The sequence below is a fragment of the Mastomys coucha genome, unplaced genomic scaffold (assembly GCF_008632895.1).
Source record: "Mastomys coucha isolate ucsf_1 unplaced genomic scaffold, UCSF_Mcou_1 pScaffold4, whole genome shotgun sequence".
Taxonomy (NCBI): domain Eukaryota; kingdom Metazoa; phylum Chordata; class Mammalia; order Rodentia; family Muridae; genus Mastomys; species Mastomys coucha.
Genome location: NW_022196910.1, coordinates 1561557 through 1581202, shown reverse-complemented (window position 1 = coordinate 1581202; position 19646 = coordinate 1561557). Strand labels below are relative to the sequence as shown.

Sequence of the window (19646 nt, the reverse complement as noted above, 5' to 3'; positions counted from 1 at the left end):
AAAAAAAAAAAAAAAAAAAAAAGAATTGGGGGGCAGCCTGAACGACATAGCAAGACTGTCTCTAAAATTAAAAAATTAAAATAAAGTTTTAAAGAATTAAAAACGAGAGAGGCAGCCCTCTGACCACTTGCAGCTAATCAAAAGCGACATTTTGCTGCGGTGAGGACCATTAATTTTAGAGTAGTATTTTCTTTTATGGAAGCAACTTCCGGATCCAGCGCCAACCCCAACCACCACGGAGGTCACGCCCCTCTATAACGCCCACCGTGACGTCTGGTGGCGAGACAGTGACATCACAGACATGGCTATGGGTTGGCGCCCGGGAGACCGCCACGCGTCTCCATGGCAACGAAAGGGCGATGCCAGGAAGATTGCGAAAACCCCGCCCCTACAAGGGTGGGGCTGCTGCTGGCGCTATTCACAGCTCAGGTACGCTCCCGTAGCCACCAGTCTCTGGTGTCCCACGAGACCCGCAGACGGGCGGCCTCGTCTTGTCCGCAAAGCTCGGCGGCCGTAGCACGGCGACTCCTTACCAACAGGCGCCGTCGCAAAATGGCGTGCCGGAGGAGCAGGCACGCCCCTGCGTTTTGATGAACCTTCGCTCCCTCCTCCAACCTACACCCTATTGTAGTAAAGCTCCGCCCTACCACCAGGCCACTCCCCCAACCATCGTAAAGCGTTCCACCTGCCTCTAGGCCACTCCCCTACCTTGTGGTTAAAGTACCGCGCCCATCTTCAAGCCACGCCCTCACACTGTCGTAAAGCTCCACCTTCGCCTCCAAGCCACAGCTCTGATCGTCGTAAAGCGCCACGCCCCCCTCAAATACCTTACCCATATCGTCGTACAACCGCGTTCCGTTCCTCAAGGCCACGCCCCGCGCTGTGACGTCTAACGCGCACGCCTCTCGCGGCCCGGTTGCGACTGCGCAGTGGAGCGCGCAGGCCGCCGCCCCCCGCTGGCCGACGCTGGCGGCGTAAGGCGCGCGGGGGCTCCGCGGAGCGGGCGCGGCGGAGCGGCGGAGCCCGGCCCTCTCCGCCGAACATGCCGAGGCCGGCCCCGGTAGCGCGGGAGCCGGAGCTGGGGCCCGAGCCGGAGCGCGAACGTGCGCGGGGCCCGGAGCGGGGGACGCCGCGCTGCTGAGCTCGGCCACCGCCGCCCGCGGGCCCCAGGCGGGGCGCAGGTAATGTTGCGCGCGCAGGGTCGGCCATGCCCCACCCCCGCCGCGTCGGGACCCCGTGACTCCCACTGACCCCGGATAACCCCACTCCGCGCCGGGTCGAGCACGGTCGGCACCCTGCGATTCCTGACTGGTGTTCTTCACCGGGCGACCCCCACTTCCGGTCACCCTGCCTCCGTACCCCTCACTGTCTGACTCCACCTTTGGCTCGCTGGTCCCTGAGTTCGAATGGACACTGTTTCCTGGGTGCTCAGCTCACCTGAGACACTCAGGCGTCCCCACTTCCGGTCACCCTCCCCTGAGACCCCTCATTCTGCCTCAGTGTACCCTCTCACTCTGACCCCATCCTTGTTCCTGCGCTCTGACTTCCCAGTTTCCTGTGTCTCCTTCCTAGGTGTTCAGCTCACCTGCAGCTCCCCCTCCCACGTTTTTCTCCGTTTCCCCTGATGTCCCTTTCTGGTCCCCAGATCCCTTATACACCTGGTCTCCAGGCCTCCTGCCGTCTGGACTCGGCTCCTTGTCAGTCCTCACTCCCAGCCCTTCTTCCTGATGGTCACTCTTTACTATTTGTGGCCCTGATGGTTTGTTGAAGGAGAAGAGCTGGGGGTCTTAGGGACAGGGACAGAGGGTCCTGTCTAAGTGGAGGACCTGTTGCTGGGAGCTGCTTGGGAACTCCAGGCCCAGCTGCCTGCGCCCTCCTCCTTCCGCTCTGGCCACCGGCTTTGTTTTCCGGAAACACACGGATCAAGGCGGGAGGGGTGAGATGTCTGAGCAGGCTGCTGGATCCCCTGCCTGTCCCCCTCTGCCCCAACTTTGTACACGGGTGACTTTTTCAATAAGAGATGGGATTAGAAAGAATGTCTGCAGAGAGGGGTTTCTGTGGTGTTCTGGACTTGTAGGTTGGGGCCAGATGGTTTTCATCTTGGTGGCCTCCTGATGGCAGTTTGCAGGAAGCAGTCTGGGAGGTGGTGTGTAGGTGGAGACCTGTCTGTATCCTCTCTGGGTTGCAGTCTGCTTCCCCAGCCCACCCCTCAGGGCTCTGGAGGCTGACGAGGGTCTTTGTCCCGGAGCCTCAGTGGATATCTGGGGACTCTGGGAGCTGGTGGGTGGAAGGCACAAAGGCCTTGTTGGTGTAGGAGAAACCCCAGCCTCCTACAGAGATTGTGCTGACCCAAGTCAGGTGCTATGGTTAACACTATGGCCCCCTTGCCTGCCCTGAAGGATTTGCTTGAGTGTAGAGAAGAACGGTGTCTGCAGGTGTCACCTTCCACCAGAGCAGTGTGGTACTGGCTGGTGGGTCCCCTTCCCCACCCCCCACATCTCCCCCTACGCCCCACAGATCACAGGCATGCAGTACCTGTCTGCCTGCCATGGGTCTCCAGTGCCTGTTCACCTGTACCCTTCCTACAAAGGCTGAACCATGGTAATTTCCTGGGACCAGGGGGCATGGGAGGAACTAGGTGGACTGAGCAGAATGCTGAGGACTCCCAGGGAGAGCCAGATTTAGAGAATCCAAAGCCATCCTAGGCTCCAGGGCCTACTGCAAGCAACTGGGCTGAAATGTAGGGTCTGCATGCTTCTTATTCCTGGGCCTGCATGCTCAAGAGAGGTGGCCTCTCATCTATTTTGATTTTACCTTGGAGTGGTCACTGTGGGCTCCAGGCACATCCCAGAGGCCAGGCAGCCAGTGCCGTCCACCATAGTTTGTAGTATCATGCGATTTTTGTGGCTTTTCCGTAATCTCACAGTCACTGCCTCTGGCAGAGGATGTAGGGAAGATGTTTGGTAGTTGAACTGCTTCCGCATGACCATCCCCAGCTTTGGGGAAGCCAACATGCCCATTTGTGAATTGGGACAAATGGTGGTGTACCAGACAAACGCAGGGGACCATTTGTGTTAATGGGGAGCTTGCGAATGAGGGATGCTCATCCAGAGATGCAGGACCTGGGAATGTGTATTCACACAGTGGCAGGACAGACACTGTGCTGCATGATAGATGGTATTTATTCTGTGTGACTCCTTCCTGCTGAGATGCACTACCTAGGCCCCTTTGACCCACAGCAACCAGCATCCTTTTTACAAGGGGTTGGGGTGTGGTAAGCCAGGTGGGAGGAGTGAGGGAAAGCAGGGTTTTAGGGTCCTCCTGTGGCTAAGTGTCCTATAGCGTGGCCTTTGGTGTTAAGATGGTATAGGACAAGCCAGTGTCTTTCTTGTTATCTGGGAGACAGATGGGGCCACTTGAAAGAGCCCTACCCTGGAGCTAGGTCATAATGAAGAAGTGATTAGGACTTCATCCAGGTTCTCCCACACATTTGTCGCCCACTGACTTGGTTGCCATGCTCTTGTTGGACCCAAGCATTGTCATTGTAGGCTGGACATCAACTTGCCAGTCAGCACCCTGGGCAGTCTTTGCCTGAGAGCCTGTTAGTTGGTGCTGGCACAGCTGTAGGTAGGCATGAAGCTCACAGAGGTGTCTCTGCACTCAGCTGAGAAGATCCCAGATCCACAGCTTGTGTGGTATGGTGTCCGTGAGGTGGCCATAGCACCTTTTATAGAGGGGTAACCTGTTCCATATAGGAGGGCCTGGGGTCTGACAGCCTGATGTTAGTGACCCTGGGGCCAGAGGATATGCTGGTAAAAGCCAGGATGGCTGCACCCTGAGGAAGCCCATCTTGCACGGCCCTGTGGGTTAGGACACACTCTGTCCTTTTGCTGTCTTATCCACTCCCTGTCACCTGTTATATTCAGAGGCTGGCCATCAGTGCTTGGGTGGAAACCTGCCCATGAATTGCTCTGACCTCAGTGGGTCAAAGGTGTTCCCATCCTGGTCCCCAGGAGGTGTCTTGACCTCAAGATGTGTGATGTTGGGGAGCCACTCAGCTCCTAAAATGCGGAAACATATATGGAGTATTTGGGTGGCCACCTGGTCACCTGAGGAGGCACTCTGGCTGCTTACCCTTGGGTGAGACAGGTTCCCTAGGCTTATAGGGACCATCAGACCCTATGGACTCCTTCCCTCTATGCTCTGCCCTACACACTGCACTGTTACCAAGAGGCTCCATCCTGGGCAGAGAGGGCGCAGAACACCCAGAACAAGTGGCAAAGAGGCACGCCTGGGACCCGCAGCTGTCAGATCTGTCCTCTGTATGTTTATGTCCATATACAAACATGGCAGAGGAGCAAGCCCTGGTCCCCAGTCCCAAGGGGGCTCCCCTAGTGCCTGGTGACAGTTGAGAACAACATGCTGCTTGGCATTCACATCCTCTGCTCACTGAGACCCCAGGCCACACCCTTGGGTGCTCCCATTAGAGGTTAGGTGTTGTGGGTGGCTCCGCATCCTTGCCTCTGACAGAGAGTTGGAAGTTGGTCTCACTTAGGACCCAGTAGTCAAGGGGCCATTCCTTCTGCTCAGCCTCCATTCCCCCCTGAAGAGCAGACCTTCAGGTTGCCTTCACCCCTCGCAGCAGCTTAATGTCACCAGGGAGAGAGACAGATTGAGGTCACACCCTGTTAAGAGACAGATCACCAGAGTGTCTGACATGGGTCAGAGTCCAGTGGTAGCATGCAGCCTCACATTGAATCTACAGTGAAAGCCGGAAACCAGGGAACAAAAGGACAGTGATCTGTCTGTGCCAGAGGGAGGCCCATAGGTGTGAGTCTCCAGCCAGGGCACCACCCACTGACTCCCATGTGGGAAGAAACCCAATCTTGCTTTGTTTAACTTTAGATTTGTGAGACATGGATTAGGATGGTCTCAAACACCAGATCTGCTGCTGTGGATACTGGGTGCTGTGGTCACCGTGCCTGGCTCTTTGGATGCAGGATCTTGTGTATCTCAGGTGTACACGTGGATGGATGCCACATGCCTATGTGCCTGTGGAAGTCAGGGCAACTTTGTGAGGTTGCTTCTTCTCTCCTTGCACTTTTGGTTTTGACACGGGGCTCTGTGTTGTGTAGCCTGGCTGGCCTGGACCAGATTCCTCCTTCCACATTGATTGAGGTTGTCAGGTTTGCATGACGAGACAAGAGCTTTGCTCAGTGAGATAACTCAGCAGCCCTGTTTTGTTTTTTGAGATAGGATTACAACTTCTGTAGCCAAGGTGGGCCCAAAACTCACCATATAGTCCAGGCTGGCCCTAAACCCATGCCTCCTTCAGCGTCCTGAATGCTGGGACATAGGTTTGTGGCACTACACCCAGGGAAACTGTCCTTGACTCTGCTGTAGGTTATTTTTTTTTTTCTTTTCGAGACAGGGTTTCTCTGTGTAGCCCTGGCTGTCCTGGAACTCACTCTGTAGACCAGGCTGGCCTCCAGCTCAGAAATCTGCCTGCCGCTGCCTCCCAAGTGCTGGGATTAAAGGCGAGTGCCACCACTGCCTGGCTTGCTGTAGGTCATTGACCTAGCATCCTAGGTAGCCTAGGCTGACCTCCATGTAGCTGAGGATGGCCTTAAACAACTTGGTTCCTGGGATTTGGTCTGTGCATGTTCTCCTGGGGTTACAGTGGGAAAGGTTGAAGGTACTCGTGGGACAGCTAAAGTTACCCATAGCTCAGCTTAAGCCTGTGTTGGGTCTTCAGGTCGGGGGAGGGGCATGGGAAGCAGGAACACAGGGCAGGCCTTGCCAGGAGCCCCAGAGTTTGCAGCTGCCCCAGGGACTGAAGAGCTGGGCTCTGGGTGACTGAGACCCACAGGGCTGGCAGGTGGTGTGCGTCACCAGGCACTAGCCTGTCCTCTCCCACTCTACTGTGTCTGCAGCCTGTGCTTCCTGTTGGGGCACACCCCTGTGGGCTCCTGGGAAATCTACATGTTGCCCTTGGCTGTCCAACTGGGCTCCTGAGAGGAGGCATGGCCTAGGCAGAGCAGACTCTGCTCCTCCGGGTGGGCAGCTGTGTGCCTGTGCTTCACTTGGTGCCAACCTGACCCTCCCCAATGGAGGCCAAGGGTGTGAGCTAGGCCCTCCACATGCCGACTGTGGCAGTAATTAGGTGAGGTGTCTCCTGGACAGATGTCTCCTCAATTAAGGTTTGTGGTCACCCTCACCTGTATGAGAATGGCCAGTTCTGGGCTCTCCTCCTCACCCCTTAGTTGAAAATGTTAAAACTAAGGATGATGGCTTACACCTGTCTTTCCCACACTTAGGGCAAGGAGGCAGAAGGATTGGGGTTCAAGGCTAGCTTGGGTGAAAGTGCTGGGGAGGCAGTGGCCAAATGACTGCCTAAGCTTAGGTCTCCAGTGCTCACTTAGATGCTGGCCTGGGCACTGTGGCCACCTATGAACCCAGGGCCCAGGAGGTGTGACCCGTTCTCACACTGAGCTGGCTGTGGTAGCTAAAGTGGCAAGCTCTGGGTTCAGTAGAGAGATACAGCTTCAGTATAAGGTAGAGAGTAACCTAGAAAGGCAGTCCTTGACACCAGCCTCTGGTGTATGCGCCCCCATACAAACACAGAGAATATAAAGCAGTCTACCTTGGCTCATGCCTGTAATTGCAGTGCTTAGGAACTGAGGCATGGGGCCAGTTCAAGGCCAGCCTGGGTTACATACTCTGTTTCAAAAAGAAAAGCAACAGAGTGTTTTGTGACCATACCTGATGATGGTGACACTTCCAGAATTCCTAGTGGACAGCCCCCCTTCACCCCAGGATCTGCTACTGGGTAGGGACCTGTGGCTGAGTTGTCCTTACGTGGTATTGATGCCACCACAGTAGGCTGTGGTCAGTGGTCGATGCCTGTGCGTGTTTATTTACATGTGTTCACTGATCCCTGCTTCCTGCCTTTCCACACATCTGTGGGACTGAGCCCCTTGCCCAGCTTTGTGCCTGGTTCCCCACTAGGCTTTGCAGTGGATACTATGTGGTTTTAGGCTCTGTGGGTGTTGAGCAGCACCCCTCATAGTAATAGCCACCCCCTTGTCCTCAGACATGGCCCATAGTTTCCTAGGATCAGAATTACCTTTGCTGAGATGTAAGTCAGGAGAGCCCAAGAAGCTCTGGGTCCCACATCACCCATGGCAACCTACATTGGTGCAGAGGGTACAAGGCCCTAAATCTCAGACACTGGTGTCCCAGGGGGACACCATCTGCTCTAGTGTGGGGGATTCTGGTTTGATTGGTGAGGAGTAGATGAGCTGACTGCTCCTGCCTGTCCTTACCTTTTTGTGGTTTATGCTGAGGAAACATTTGCTCTACAGAGTGCACACTGGCTGTCAGGGAGCTGGGCTGCAGCTTCCAGTCGGTCCTTGTGCTGTCCTGTGTCAGTGCTGACCCAAGTTGTGTCAGTGCGTTCAAGCACTGAGGACACTGCAGCTCATGTGACTGGAGTTGATGGGTCCCTCAGATGATCCGAGAGCCTCACTGGCACACTGGCACATACACAGAGGTCTTTCCAGGGCTACGGTCCAGGCTCTCCGCCCTTTTCTGGGCACTGTTGGTGAGGTCCATGCAGAGCAGCAGGCCCCCCCAACCCCACATACTGCATGGCTCCACTGCCCCTGCCCAGGAGAGCCCAGCACTCCCTCATTGTCATAGTGTTACTCCCACTCCCACCCCAGCCGGTTTCCCTGCACCTGTGGGGACAATGACTCAGGACCAGGAGCAGGTGAGCCATGGTGGTATTGAGGTGCCTTCCTCCAAAGACAAGGTACTGAAAAGTCTCCTAGCCATTGTGCAGGCCTGTGCAGGTCTCAAGGTCTCTCCCTCCGCCATTGCCATTGTCCTTGTGGGATGGCCCATATTCCTTGGTCATCAGATTCTGACCTGATGCACAGCTCTGTTACCGACTGGCCAGGTGCCACCAGCCCCTTTCTGATCAGGCTCCTTATCTTAGCTTGGCTTGATCCCCAAGTTTCTCTAGCTGTCTTCCAGGATACTCAATGCTGGGAGTCCCAGTGTGCCACAGCTCTGGGGCTGCAGCCCAGAATCCCACCCACTGCTGGGCTCTCATGGTGGCTTTTGTCCCTGCTTGTGCCCTTAGGTGGGTGCCAGGTCTAGCCTGGGAACTGCCAGTGACGTCAGCCAGGGACTGTGACATCACTAAGTGGAGATGCAGAGAAGGGGCTTGGGGACCTCCGGCAGAGGAGCAGCCAGGGCCCCAGCAAGATGGGGGACCCCAAAAAGAACAGGGCAGGTGCGTGCTGGGGCCTTGCAAGGAGGGCTGTGTGTCTCTGGTGGGAGTCCAGCCTGCTGTCAGCCAGCTCCCTGAGCAGCGGGCACCATGCAGCTGGCTCTGCGGCCTACCCTCACTCAGGCCAGCCCAGCATTTCCCCTGAGCCTGGGCTCACCTCTGGAGACAGCCTCACAGCCTCACGTGGGGAAAGAATCGGGCTTTGGGCCTTGTGGGTCAAGCCAGGGAGGGTTTATTTAGGACAAGGGAGCCCTGCCCTCCTTCCAAGGGGCTCTATTTTTAGCTCAAAGGTTCAACCAGGACCAGGGCTAGAGGCATTTCCTTTTCTGTGGGGTCTCGGGTCACACCACACATGCTCAGGTGTGCCTGAGACAGCACAGCTGCTTGGACCAGAGTTGCCTGTTTCACTGGCCCTCCGTGTTGGAGTGGCAGCCTTCTTGTGATGTGCTCACTTTATTGGGCACTACTGACGGCCACATAGCCCATGTTAGCCTAGCTCTTCTGTGATCGAGGGGGAGTGGTCCATGTGTTGGGTGGTCATGGTAACCTCGGGTCGTGCCTACTGTCCCACAAAATCATGGCCCTATCTCATGGCAGTTTTTTCATGGCTTCCTTGGCCTAACCACTTCCCCTGGCCCCATGGGGCTAACAAGACAGGCAGTGATTGTTATAGTGTCCCCAACTGTATTGTAGGATGCATGGGGACAGTAGATGCACAGGTGACTCTCTGGTGTTCCTTGGCTGCCATATCCACTCAGGATGTGGGCAGCACACCCACTGGCTCAGGAAGGCCATGGTTGAAAGGTACAAGGGCCCATTAGGGCTGCTTCTTCCTCCAGCCTGCCTGCTCTGAGCCCACTGTGCTTGGTGCCTGTGCAGGACCCTTCCTCTGCCTCTCATTTGTTGTTGTCCTCCAGTGTGGCCCTGCAGGTGCCCCATTCCCACTGTGCACATCCTAGCTAGCCTGAGCACCTAGAACAGACTGTGTGCTGCCTGTTGCTGCTGACTATGGTGGCATATGTGTGCCACCTGGGTCTTGCCCTCCATGCATCATAGGTAGGCTACTGGGCCTGCTGTAGGCATTTCTGCTTGTTACTGGTTTGCAGCCATCCAGCCAGGCTGAGGAAGACACAGTGGACCCATCCCTGTCTTCCCCAGGACAAAGGATGATGTTCTCTGCTGCTGGGGACTCTTGAGGGGCTCAGCTCCATATGGGTACTTTCTCTCCAAACCTCAGAGAAGCCCTGCTGCTTCTAGTGACTGGGATGCCCCATGTTGGTGTGTGATGAGCAGGTGGCTCCTCTTTCCTGATGTTGACATCCTGTGCTGGTCCTTGCATCTGACACAGCAAGGTGTCCACACTTTAGGGTCTTCTGATCTCACTGCCTCACGTACCCCCTTACCCAGCTCATAGTGTCCTCTTTACTTGCGGGTTGTGAAGGGTACACTTGGGCACAGGCTGAGCACTGTGGGATGGGGGGCATACCCAACTACCCAGGTGATGTCCTGTCTGGAGACTTGAGGTATATGCAGCTCTGTAGCAAGACACAAGTGCTGGGAAGGGCTGGCTCTCTGCATACCCTTTGACCCTCTTTGACCCTTCCCTGTGTGTGAATTGATCACCCCGAGGTGATGGCTAGAGTCCTGGGCTCTATCCCTGAATGGTACCTCCAGATGGATGCTGAGGGCAGAGTGCTAGGCTCTGAGAGCACCTGTGTATGCCTGTGTGCTTAGAGTTCTAAAACCACATTGTATTTATTTAGCACGTGTAAGGGTAGTGTGTACTACCCCATGTGTGTGGAGGTCAGAGGGTAACTTGTGGGAGTCAGCTACCTCCACAGTGTAGATCCTGGGGACAAGACATGGGTCATCAAATTTGTCACAGGTAGCTTTACCCGCTGAGCCAATATTTTGTTGACCTTTGATGTTTTGGTGAACTGAGTTTCATGTAGCTCAGGCTGGCCTTGAACTCCTGATCCTCTTACATGTTGACATGCTGAGTATGCACCTCCACATTTTGTTTCTGTATGAGAGATGGGACCCAGGGCACCGTAGGTGAGCACTCTGCCCTCTTAGTCCTTCCTAATAGAAGAGAAGCCCATGGGAGGTAATCGTGACAGAGGCTCCGAGGGGCTATTCTGAGTGATACTTGGGTGAGAGTGCACCCAACCTGAAAGCCACACAGGTTCTTGGGCAGGCCCCCATCCATACCCATCTCCTCTTCATCTTTAAGGCCACAGTGCTGGCATTTCATGGTGCCAGTCTTCCAGGTGTGCCTCTCTCTGCCTCCCGTGCTGTTACTCAGTGTCCCGATGAGAGAGGGACAGGAGCAGGCCTAGCCCATTGAGACCATGCAGAGTTTCTAAGAGCTCCTCCCCCATGATCTACATGGTGAGGAAGGGTGGGCTTGAGAATGACTTGTATTGTTATAGGGTGTTTTTGTGGGTGTCCTAGGTGGGATGCAGATCCTTGGTGGCCTGTTGGTATAGCTAGCTGTCCACACTGTAGAGACTCATGGTAAGGGCTGCTGTGGGATACATGTACCCCATAGGGTCAAGACCCTGAGCTGAATCTGAGCTGGAAGAAGGCCCCATACCTCCTGGGTTTTTCTAGGGGTCCCCTTTATTTTGAGGAGAGTCCCTGTTGGATGCTAAAGAAGGAGGTTGGACTTTTCCACTTTGGAGCCAGGCTGCCAGTTCCCTTATTCCTTTATGGGGAATACTTTTGTTGTTGTTGTTTTTTCGAGACAGGGTTTCTCTGTATAGCCCTGGCTGTCCTGGAACTCATTCTGTAGCCCAGGCTGGCCTTGAACTCAGAAATCTGCCTGCCTCTGCCTCCCAAGTGCTGGGATTAAAGGCATGTGCCACCACCACCCAGCAATATGGAGAATACTGTCAGTGGACAGGTGTGTTAATGTGATGGCCACTGTGGCTTCTCCTCACTCACTGCAGCCACAGTGCATCAGAGAAATGTATGTAAACAACGAGCACCGCAAATCACTGCCTATATTGATGCTGGGAGGGGGCAGCAGGCTGGCGCCCTTTAGATGTGCCCTGAGGGCACATATGCCACATTCCCCTGCATGACCGCCTGTGGGAGCATGTACCTGAGAGCTCAGCCCAAGACTAGCATGGGCTACAGAGTAAGACCTTGTCTCAGAAACAAAACCTACACAGGTATTTGCCAAACCCAAGCCCTGGGTGATGGCTCCCTTGGTAAAGTGCCTTGAAAAATGAAGACCCCAGCAACTACAAAAAAGCAGGCATGGCAGCCACACCTTCAGTCCCAGCACTCAGGAGGCAAGAGGCCATCAGATCTCTGTGAGATTAGGGACAGCCTGGGCTGCACAATGAGTTGTTGGCTGCCCAAGTTCATGGTCCCCGTGCCATGGAGGTAGAGACAGAAGGACTCCTGGGACCTACCTATTCAGGAGAAACCTTGACTCAAAACACGACACCTAAGGCTGGCCTGGCCTCCACAGCCACAGTGTGAATGAGAAATCTGGAAATTTGGTTTCTTTAAAGGCTATATTTTTGTTTTAATCCCAGGTGTGGGGACACGGGGCTGCTTCAGACTGATTGCCTAGTGTTCTAGTGGAGGTGTGGCTTTGCCAGCGGCAGATAGTTTCTGTGATTGTGTGGTGTTTGGAGTTCTGGGGACTTCGGAGAGGTATTTAAATATGAGGGCCCCGAGACACAGTCAGTGGTTGTTGGCCGTTCAGGGGGTTCGCTGGGGTTTGTTAGTAATTTTGCTCAAAAAAGAAACAAAAGGAAAATTAGATTTGGGGATCTAGCTCTCTTCTTCCCTTTCTCCTTCTTCTGCTATCCAGTGATGGGGGTGAGACTAGGGGCAGAAAGCATTGTATGCTTCAGGCTTCCCCTGTCTGTCCCCACTCTGTGTGCCCCTCTGTGGGCAGTTCTTCAGCTGCCCATGTGTGGATGACCAGGCAAAAGCCAGGGCTTTGGGGCTGAGAGATGTAGATCAGGGCAGAGGGGCCAGTGCTCACTCCCTGGGGTCTCCTGAGCCCTCCCTGTTCATCCAGTGCTGCATGCTATATACCTCCCAGCATATTTGGAGTTGCTTCACCTGCCCTCTTTGGGTCAGGTGTGGCTCCTGCCCCTATGTGGGCAGTGCTTATTCTGCCATCTGATACTTTCCTTGTCTTGGCTGGTGGTGTGGTTGGACTGTGGGTCACCTCTTACCTGGATCCCCCTTGTTTGCTTTAGCTTTCCAGTGTCCTCTGGTCTGCCACTTGGTGGCATAGTCTTGTGGCAAGTTAGAGCACATAGCCATTCAATCCAAGCCATCTACCCCAGTCTCTTAACTTCTCTCAGCTTCCATTTGGTGACAGCATGGTAGCCTTTGCTGTGGTCTCTGACCTAACCCAGGGTGAGCAGGTATGGACGCTTCCCATGGGAAAGATGCACCCTCCCGGCAGGGATGTTACCAATCCTGTTCAGACCTTCAAAGATCTTTTGGTATCAGGCCACCGGGGGCATGTCACGTACTCTGCCCTCTAACCTGGGTCTCTGTTTCTTCACAGCTGGGCACCACAAGATTTAAGGCGGTGGGACCTGTTGGCAGAATGTCTTCTCTCTCTGCAAGCGACCCTGCGGCCACCAAGATGAGCACCTCGGCCTGGCCTGTGAGCGTACCCGGGTGTCAATAGCCGGGAGCCAAGGGCCCACCGGGCGCAATGGTGTACTAGGCCGGGCGCGAGCTCAGGTTTCGCACTCGGATCTCACGGCAGAGTCACCGTGGAGAGGCCAGGGTACCACAAACTTATGGATTTTGACAAGAAAGGAGGGAAGGGGGAGTTGGAGGAGGGCAGGAGAATGTCCAAAACCGGCACGAATCGGAGCAACCACGGTGTCCGCACTTCGGGGACCAGCTCAGGGGTCCTGATGGTGGGCCCAAACTTCCGAGTCGGCAAGAAGATAGGCTGTGGGAACTTCGGGGAGCTTCGCCTAGGTGAGTCCTGTGTATCTCGTCCCCTCTCCATCACCAGGCCCTTCAGGAGGAAGGAGGAAACCTGTCTCTGAGTTCCCATCAGGCAGGCACCTCAGGTCCCAGACCTTGCTCAGAGTGGTTATGTGAGGGAAGTGCTCCCAGGGAGGACCACAGGGTCTGTGGAGGACAGAATCTGGTCACACTGAGGGGACAGCAGTGTCATGGGCTCCAGTTCTCTTCCTTTCCCAGAGCAGAGTATTGTAGCACTCGCTGGCCTGCTCAAGGCCAGCACCGACCCCATCCTGGTGCAGAGCCTCTACAGCCTGCCATAGGGCTGCACTTTCTGTGGCCTTGGGCCTCTGAACCTTCTGCCTGCAGCCTGTGGTGTTAGGTGTCTCCTAAGGCTGAAAGATGGTTCCTACACAATAAGACATCAGACTGCAACCTTGAAGCCAGCCATTGTGGCCACGCCTTTAATCCCAGCAATTGGAGGCAGAGGTAGGCCAGACAGATCTCTGAGTTGGTTGCCAGGCTGGTCTACAGAGTTCTAGGACAGCCAGGGCTACACAGAGAAACCCTGTCTTAAAAAACCAAGAAAAGAAAAACTGCAGGCCTGAAGACATGCACGCATGTGCACATGGCCAGCAGTGTCCTCCCGGAGTTCTGTCCTCGGGCAGCTAGGGCGACTGCTCAGGGCTCGTGTCCTGGTACAGATCACCGTGCAGGGACTTGGGTTTGCAGATCCTGTGCAGGGTCTGTCTGTAGCAAGCTGTGTGCAGGTGCTTATTGGTTCCTGTTCTCCCTGCTAGGGGTGGAGCCTGTGCCACCAGCTTGTGCACTTTGGCCTTTGTTGGAGTGCGGGGCCAGCCCCCTTACTCCAACCCTCACGGCTGGATGCTCAGAGTCCGTGTCAGCTATTTACACCTAACCAAGGTTAGGACTAGCACCTCAGTGGTAAGGTGTGTTTAGTGGGAGCCAGCCCCAGCTGTGAACCAACCTCACAGCACTCAGGATGCTGAGGCAGGTGATCTTCATAAGGGGCCAGCCTGGGCTACAGTGAGAACTTAGAACCTGTCTCCCTCTCCCTACCCCCACACAGTTAGCATGAGCATTGAAGGTGCTAATTTCTTTGGTGAGTGTGAGCTGCTTCCTTGCCTGAGCTCTCACTCTCCACTCCCACCCCCCATTCCTTATGAGGTCTGGTGATCTAGCTGGGGCCACTGAACTCCTTGGATCTGTAGAGTGATAATTGTTCATTAAATTGGGAAGTTGAAGCCCTTCGTCTGTGCAGCTTTCTTCCTCTGATTATGGGGCCACATTCGGTCCCTTCGTGTGTGCCCTCTCTCCCTTTCTTTGTAAGAAAGGGTCCCACTGTGTAGCTCTGGCTACCCAGAACTCGGAGATCTGCTTGCCTCTGCCTCCCAAGTGCTGGGATCCAAGGTGTTTGCCACGATGCCAGCCCTCCCCACCCCCCAACCTCCCACCCCCCGCACACACTTTCTTTTAGATTTTTGTTTTGTTTTATGTGTATGGGTGTTTTGTCTGTGTGTATGTCGCTGCACTGTGTACATGCCTGGGGAGTCTGAAAGAGGGCACTGGGTCCCCTAGAATTAAAGTTAGGGACTGTTGACAGCTGTCATGTGTGTGTTGAGAACTGAACCCAGATCCTCTGGAAGAACAGCCAGTGCTCTTAACCACTGAGCTCTCTCTCCAGTCCCCTGTACATTTAAGAAAAAAATCTCAATGTGTGTATGTTGGGGAACAGGCATGCCATACACACCTGTGAGGGTCAGGAACAACTTTGGGGAGTCTCATGTATCTCCTTTCTGTGGATTCTGGGGGCTCCAGCTTGAACTGAGGCTGGCCGCTTTCATGCAGGTGCTCTTCACTAAGAGGGTCACACTTGCACACTGTGGGCTCAGAGTGGCCATGCCCGTGCGACTGGGGCTTCTGCACCTTCAGCCTATGTGTTCTGACATCCTTCAAAACCTTCAGTGCCTACCATATGCACAGAGTCCTTGGTCTCTCAAGGACTTGGCTCAGGTGCGGGGCAGGCCACAGAGCGGAGTTGAGTCAGTGAAAGCCCCAGGGGAGGTGGTCACAGAGGAAGAGTGATCCCGAGGTGGTTAACGTTAGAGACATCTACTCGTAAGCAGGTGTTGGCAGCTGCAGCAGAGGAGACTAGAGCTCCCTTGGGTAACCCCGACTTCCAGCATGTGGGAGCCACCACTCCAGAGAGACCTGAACAAACTCTCCCAGAGGAGAGCTGGTTTAACATAGTGTGCAGACCCACCTTCCCTTCAAGGAACAGCCCTTGGCTGCTCCCCCAGGAGATGTGAGGTGCCTTCAGGGTGAGAGGTAGAGACCAGACCCATGGCCACCTGGGCTGTCACTGAGCAGCCTCTTGAGAGAAACTCCATGGTGCTTCACCTTATACAACTTGATAGATCATGGGAGATGGGAAGCCATCGCTGTCAGAGAGAAGCCCAACTAGAAGTGAGTTCTGAACTTGGCCTGGTATCAGAGAGGGCCTCATGCTGATGTCCTTGGTTGCTGGTGAATGATGGAGACACCCAGGACCAGCAGGGAGTGAGCATCCCTGCCAGGTGGTTGGACACCATCCCAAAGGCAGCCTGGGGGCACTCTTCACAAGTTGGTGGCTGGCTTTGACTGGGGACAGGCCCTAACAGTGGCTGAGGCAGTTGTAGACAAAACCTGGCCACAGAATCCATCCCAGTGGCTCTGCTTGTTGCAGTATCCAGGACCTTTCCCTGCAGGCGTGGCAGGTGCCGCCTGCCACAGGGGTGTGACCCTGGAGATGGTCTTTGTGACTAGTGATGCTGAGGTGAACATAGGGTGCTGAGGGCCCAGGCTGTGCTCACACAGCAGATGGGAGCCCTGCAAGGAGGGCTGACTGAGTGGGGCTGAGCCTACTGCTGGATTCACCAGGGTGGGGTCAGCAGCACGGGGGCTGAGCACCACGTCCCTTCAGCCAGCCATCTTGGTAGTATGTGTGGTTTTGTGGGGCTGCCTCCAAAGTGAGGATGGGCTTTTTTGTGACTGCTGGGGCCCAGGGGAGACATCTCCCCATGACTGCATCCAAGTAGAGAGATGTAGTGTCTGGGATTCCTGGGCAGTTGGATCTGGGCCAGAAGCACTTTAACAGCCAACAGGAGGGGATTCATCCCCATGGGCTTCTGTGAACTGTGCTCTGAGGAGAGTGCGTCCTTGGGATCTGGGTGGGCTGGGCTAGGTAGGTCACGGTCCTGATAGTCTCTCTGTTGCCTCCCCAGGAAAGAACCTGTATACAAATGAGTACGTGGCTATCAAGCTGGTGAGTGTGCCCTGCCCTTGCCCTCCCCTGCGCCCTCCGTGGGAAGAGGGCCTGGCTAACAGTCCTGTGCCCCGCAGGAGCCCATCAAGTCCCGGGCCCCACAGCTGCACCTTGAGTACCGCTTCTACAAGCAGCTCAGCACCGCAGGTGAGGTGGGCACAGGTGCGGGGCCAGCACTCCTAGGCGTGCAAGGGGCTCCAGACACCCAGCTTGGATGTTTCCTTCCCAGAGGGCGTTCCTCAGGTCTACTACTTCGGCCCTTGTGGGAAGTACAACGCCATGGTGCTGGAGCTGCTGGGGCCCAGCCTGGAGGACCTTTTCGACCTGTGCGACCGCACCTTCACGCTGAAGACGGTGCTGATGATCGCCATCCAGCTGGTGTGGAGGGGTGGGGCAGATAAGGGTGGGGTGAGCCGGTCTAGGCCTAGGCGCTGAGCCCCGCCTGACTCCGGTCACCCGCCACCCGCAGATCACGCGCATGGAGTACGTGCATACCAAGAGCCTCATCTACCGCGATGTGAAGCCCGAGAACTTCCTGGTTGGGCGGCCAGGCAGCAAGCGGCAGCACTCTATCCACATCATCGACTTTGGGCTGGCCAAGGAGTACATAGACCCTGAGACCAAGAAGCACATCCCATACCGCGAGCACAAGAGCCTGACAGGCACCGCGCGCTACATGAGCATCAACACGCACTTGGGCAAGGGTGAGCAGTGCTGCGGGGCGGAGGAAGGGAGCATGGGGTTGGGCCGCGTCTGAGCCCGTGCTGTCCCCGCAGAGCAGAGCCGCCGGGACGACCTGGAGGCGCTGGGACACATGTTCATGTACTTCCTGCGCGGCAGTCTGCCCTGGCAGGGGCTCAAGGTGGGTGGGGCCTCTCGAGTGGGGGGATGGGGTGTGGGCTTGGACTCTGGGTGCTGACTCCGACTAAGACCAAGGTCACATTGCGCAGGCGGACACGCTGAAGGAACGCTACCAGAAGATTGGAGACACCAAGCGAGCCACACCCATCGAGGTGCTGTGTGAGAGCTTCCCTGGTAAGGAGCTTGTGGCCGCGCCCCGCCCCCTTAGCTCTGCCCCTTTGTGTGGCCACGCCCATAGAGCCATACCCCCTCAGTGCTGGGCTCCCTATGTGACCACGCCCCTGTTCCTTCTCTTCCACAGAGGAGATGGCCACCTACTTGCGCTATGTGCGGCGTCTAGACTTCTTTGAGAAGCCAGACTACGACTATCTAAGGAAGCTCTTCACTGACCTCTTCGACCGCAGCGGCTACGTGTTTGACTACGAGTATGATTGGGCCGGCAAGCCCCTGGTACGAGCGGGTGATGTGAGAGCTCCGGTTTAGAACTCGGTGTGTGAGGGGTGCACTAGGTGGGCATCTCCATAGGTGAATCCATGCACTGGATGGGTACCCCACAAAGGAAGAGGTACCCAGGTTGGGAGCCCAACAGGTGAAGGTTCAGACTGAGATGCTCACAGGTGAAGGAAGGGGTGCAGGTGGTGACACAGACCCTGGTTATACAGTAGGGTGGGGGTGAGAACTTCGGTGGGAGGGGCCCACCTCTCCTCAGTGAGGGGCGGCTGGGGCCAGGGCGTGGGTCAGGAACTGTCCTGGGGCTGCAGTGACACCTGCGGCTCCATCCTGTCCTGACATCCGCTCTCGCAGCCGACACCCATCGGCACTGTCCACCCTGACGTGCCCTCCCAGCCACCACTTCGGGACAAAGCTCAGCTCCACACCAAGAACCAGGTGAGGGCCGGCAGGGTCTGGGGGGCCCATCCTAGAGGGAATGGAAGGTCCTATGACATTTGTCGCAGAGGTGCTAGCCTGATAACCATTGCCCTTTAGGCACTGAACTCCACTAATGGAGAGCTGAACACAGATGACCCCACCGCGGGCCACTCCAATGCCCCCATTGCGGCCCCTGCAGAAGTAGAGGTGGCGGATGAAACCAAGTAAGGCTCAGGGTGTGCGGTGGTAGAGAGCCTGCCTGTGCTAGCCACTGTTAACCCGTCACCACCTCTTACCCCATTGCCATATCAACCCCATATCAACCACCTGGTCACCGTTCTCCACATTCCCTGTCACTACCCTTGTCACCTATACAGGTGCTGCTGCTTCTTCAAGAGGAGGAAGAGAAAATCGCTGCAGCGACATAAGTGAGGGTGGGTGCAGCTGCTGCCCAAGATCCCCAGGCGGGTGTCTAGGAAGCTGGCAGCGTCCTTGGAGACGTGGGGCTCCTTGGCCCACCTGCAGGCACCATCTTTCGGGACTTGGGGTCACTTCCTTCACACAGGACTTTGGCGGAAATCTCTACACCCGTGTCTCGTCATCCCCTTCGAGAGCATTAACTATTTAAAACCAGGAGAGAAGCGCCGCGCCGTCCCTGCTGCGCCCCTGTTAGCTCATAAAGTCCAGCTTGTCCCCTCAATCCAAAGGCCATTTTCTCGAGGGGGGCAGGCCCGGGGCATGGGTGTCATGCGGGGAGGCCTCAGCCACCAAAGGGGAGGCGCGTGCACTACCACAATGCTGCACCAAAGCTGGGGCGGAGAGCGGGACGGTCACCACACAGGGACTGGTATGGGCCCCACAGAGCCAGGGCGGCCATGACCCGTGTCCCTGCGTGCAGGGCCCACGGGACAGAATCGCCTTAACGCCCGGCCTAGGGCAGCAGAGAGGCAGTCCCACAGGAAGGCCAGGCCTTGGTCGTGGGAGCTGAGTTCTTGCTTTACGACGTGTACAGAAATGAACTTATGTTTCTCCGGCGCTTCCTTGAAGCCGTAGAGTTTAGGGGCTTTTTTAAAAAAAAATAAAGAAAAGAAAACCATCCCAGAGTGTTGGCCTGGGCTTTACCATCCATAGGACAATTGAAGTCTAGGATCACAAGCTGACAAGGACCCAGCTGGATCATGGAAATACTGAGGGAACTGGGCACTGTCTGCCCCAGGAAAGGACTGGTGATGTAGTGGGACAGCAAGGCTGCTGCTTCCAAACCTGAGGGACCCAGTCGTTCCCAAGCAGATGGACAGGTCTGGGTTTGAGCGGTAGCCCTGCTAAGATGGACAC

The 19646-nt window shown here is 55.8% G+C and overlaps 1 protein-coding gene across 2 annotated transcripts; it reads left to right on the top strand.

Moving 5' to 3' along the window:
* Positions 1-933: 933 nt before the first annotated feature.
* Positions 934-19409, top strand: Csnk1g2 (casein kinase 1 gamma 2). Of its 2 annotated transcripts, XM_031350361.1 has the most exons (13): positions 935-1181; positions 8147-8299; positions 12840-13267; positions 16540-16580; positions 16658-16727; positions 16810-16958; positions 17050-17284; positions 17357-17442; positions 17531-17615; positions 17743-17891; positions 18246-18329; positions 18429-18535; positions 18689-19409. In XM_031350361.1, exons 3-13 carry the CDS (start codon positions 13081-13083, stop codon positions 18741-18743), a joined length of 1248 nt encoding a protein of 415 aa, XP_031206221.1. In that variant the 5' UTR covers positions 935-1181; positions 8147-8299; positions 12840-13080; the 3' UTR covers positions 18744-19409. The 2 variants fall into 2 exon arrangements, with proteins under 2 accessions (XP_031206222.1, XP_031206221.1); XM_031350362.1 differs by lacking the exons at positions 18429-18535; positions 18689-19409 and having other exon boundaries at positions 934-1181; positions 18203-18320.
* The last annotated feature ends 237 nt before the right edge of the window (positions 19410-19646 follow it).

Coding starts and splice junctions, on each gene's coding strand:
- Csnk1g2 (XM_031350361.1), top strand. CDS start 13,081: ATGGATTTTGACAAGAAAGGAGGGAAGGGGGAGTTGGAGGAGGGCAGG. Junction 17,443..17,530: donor TGCCCTGGCAGGGGCTCAAG/GTGGGTGGGGCC, acceptor CACATTGCGCAG/GCGGACACGCTGAAGGAACG. Junction 17,616..17,742: donor GCTGTGTGAGAGCTTCCCTG/GTAAGGAGCTTG, acceptor TCTCTTCCACAG/AGGAGATGGCCACCTACTTG.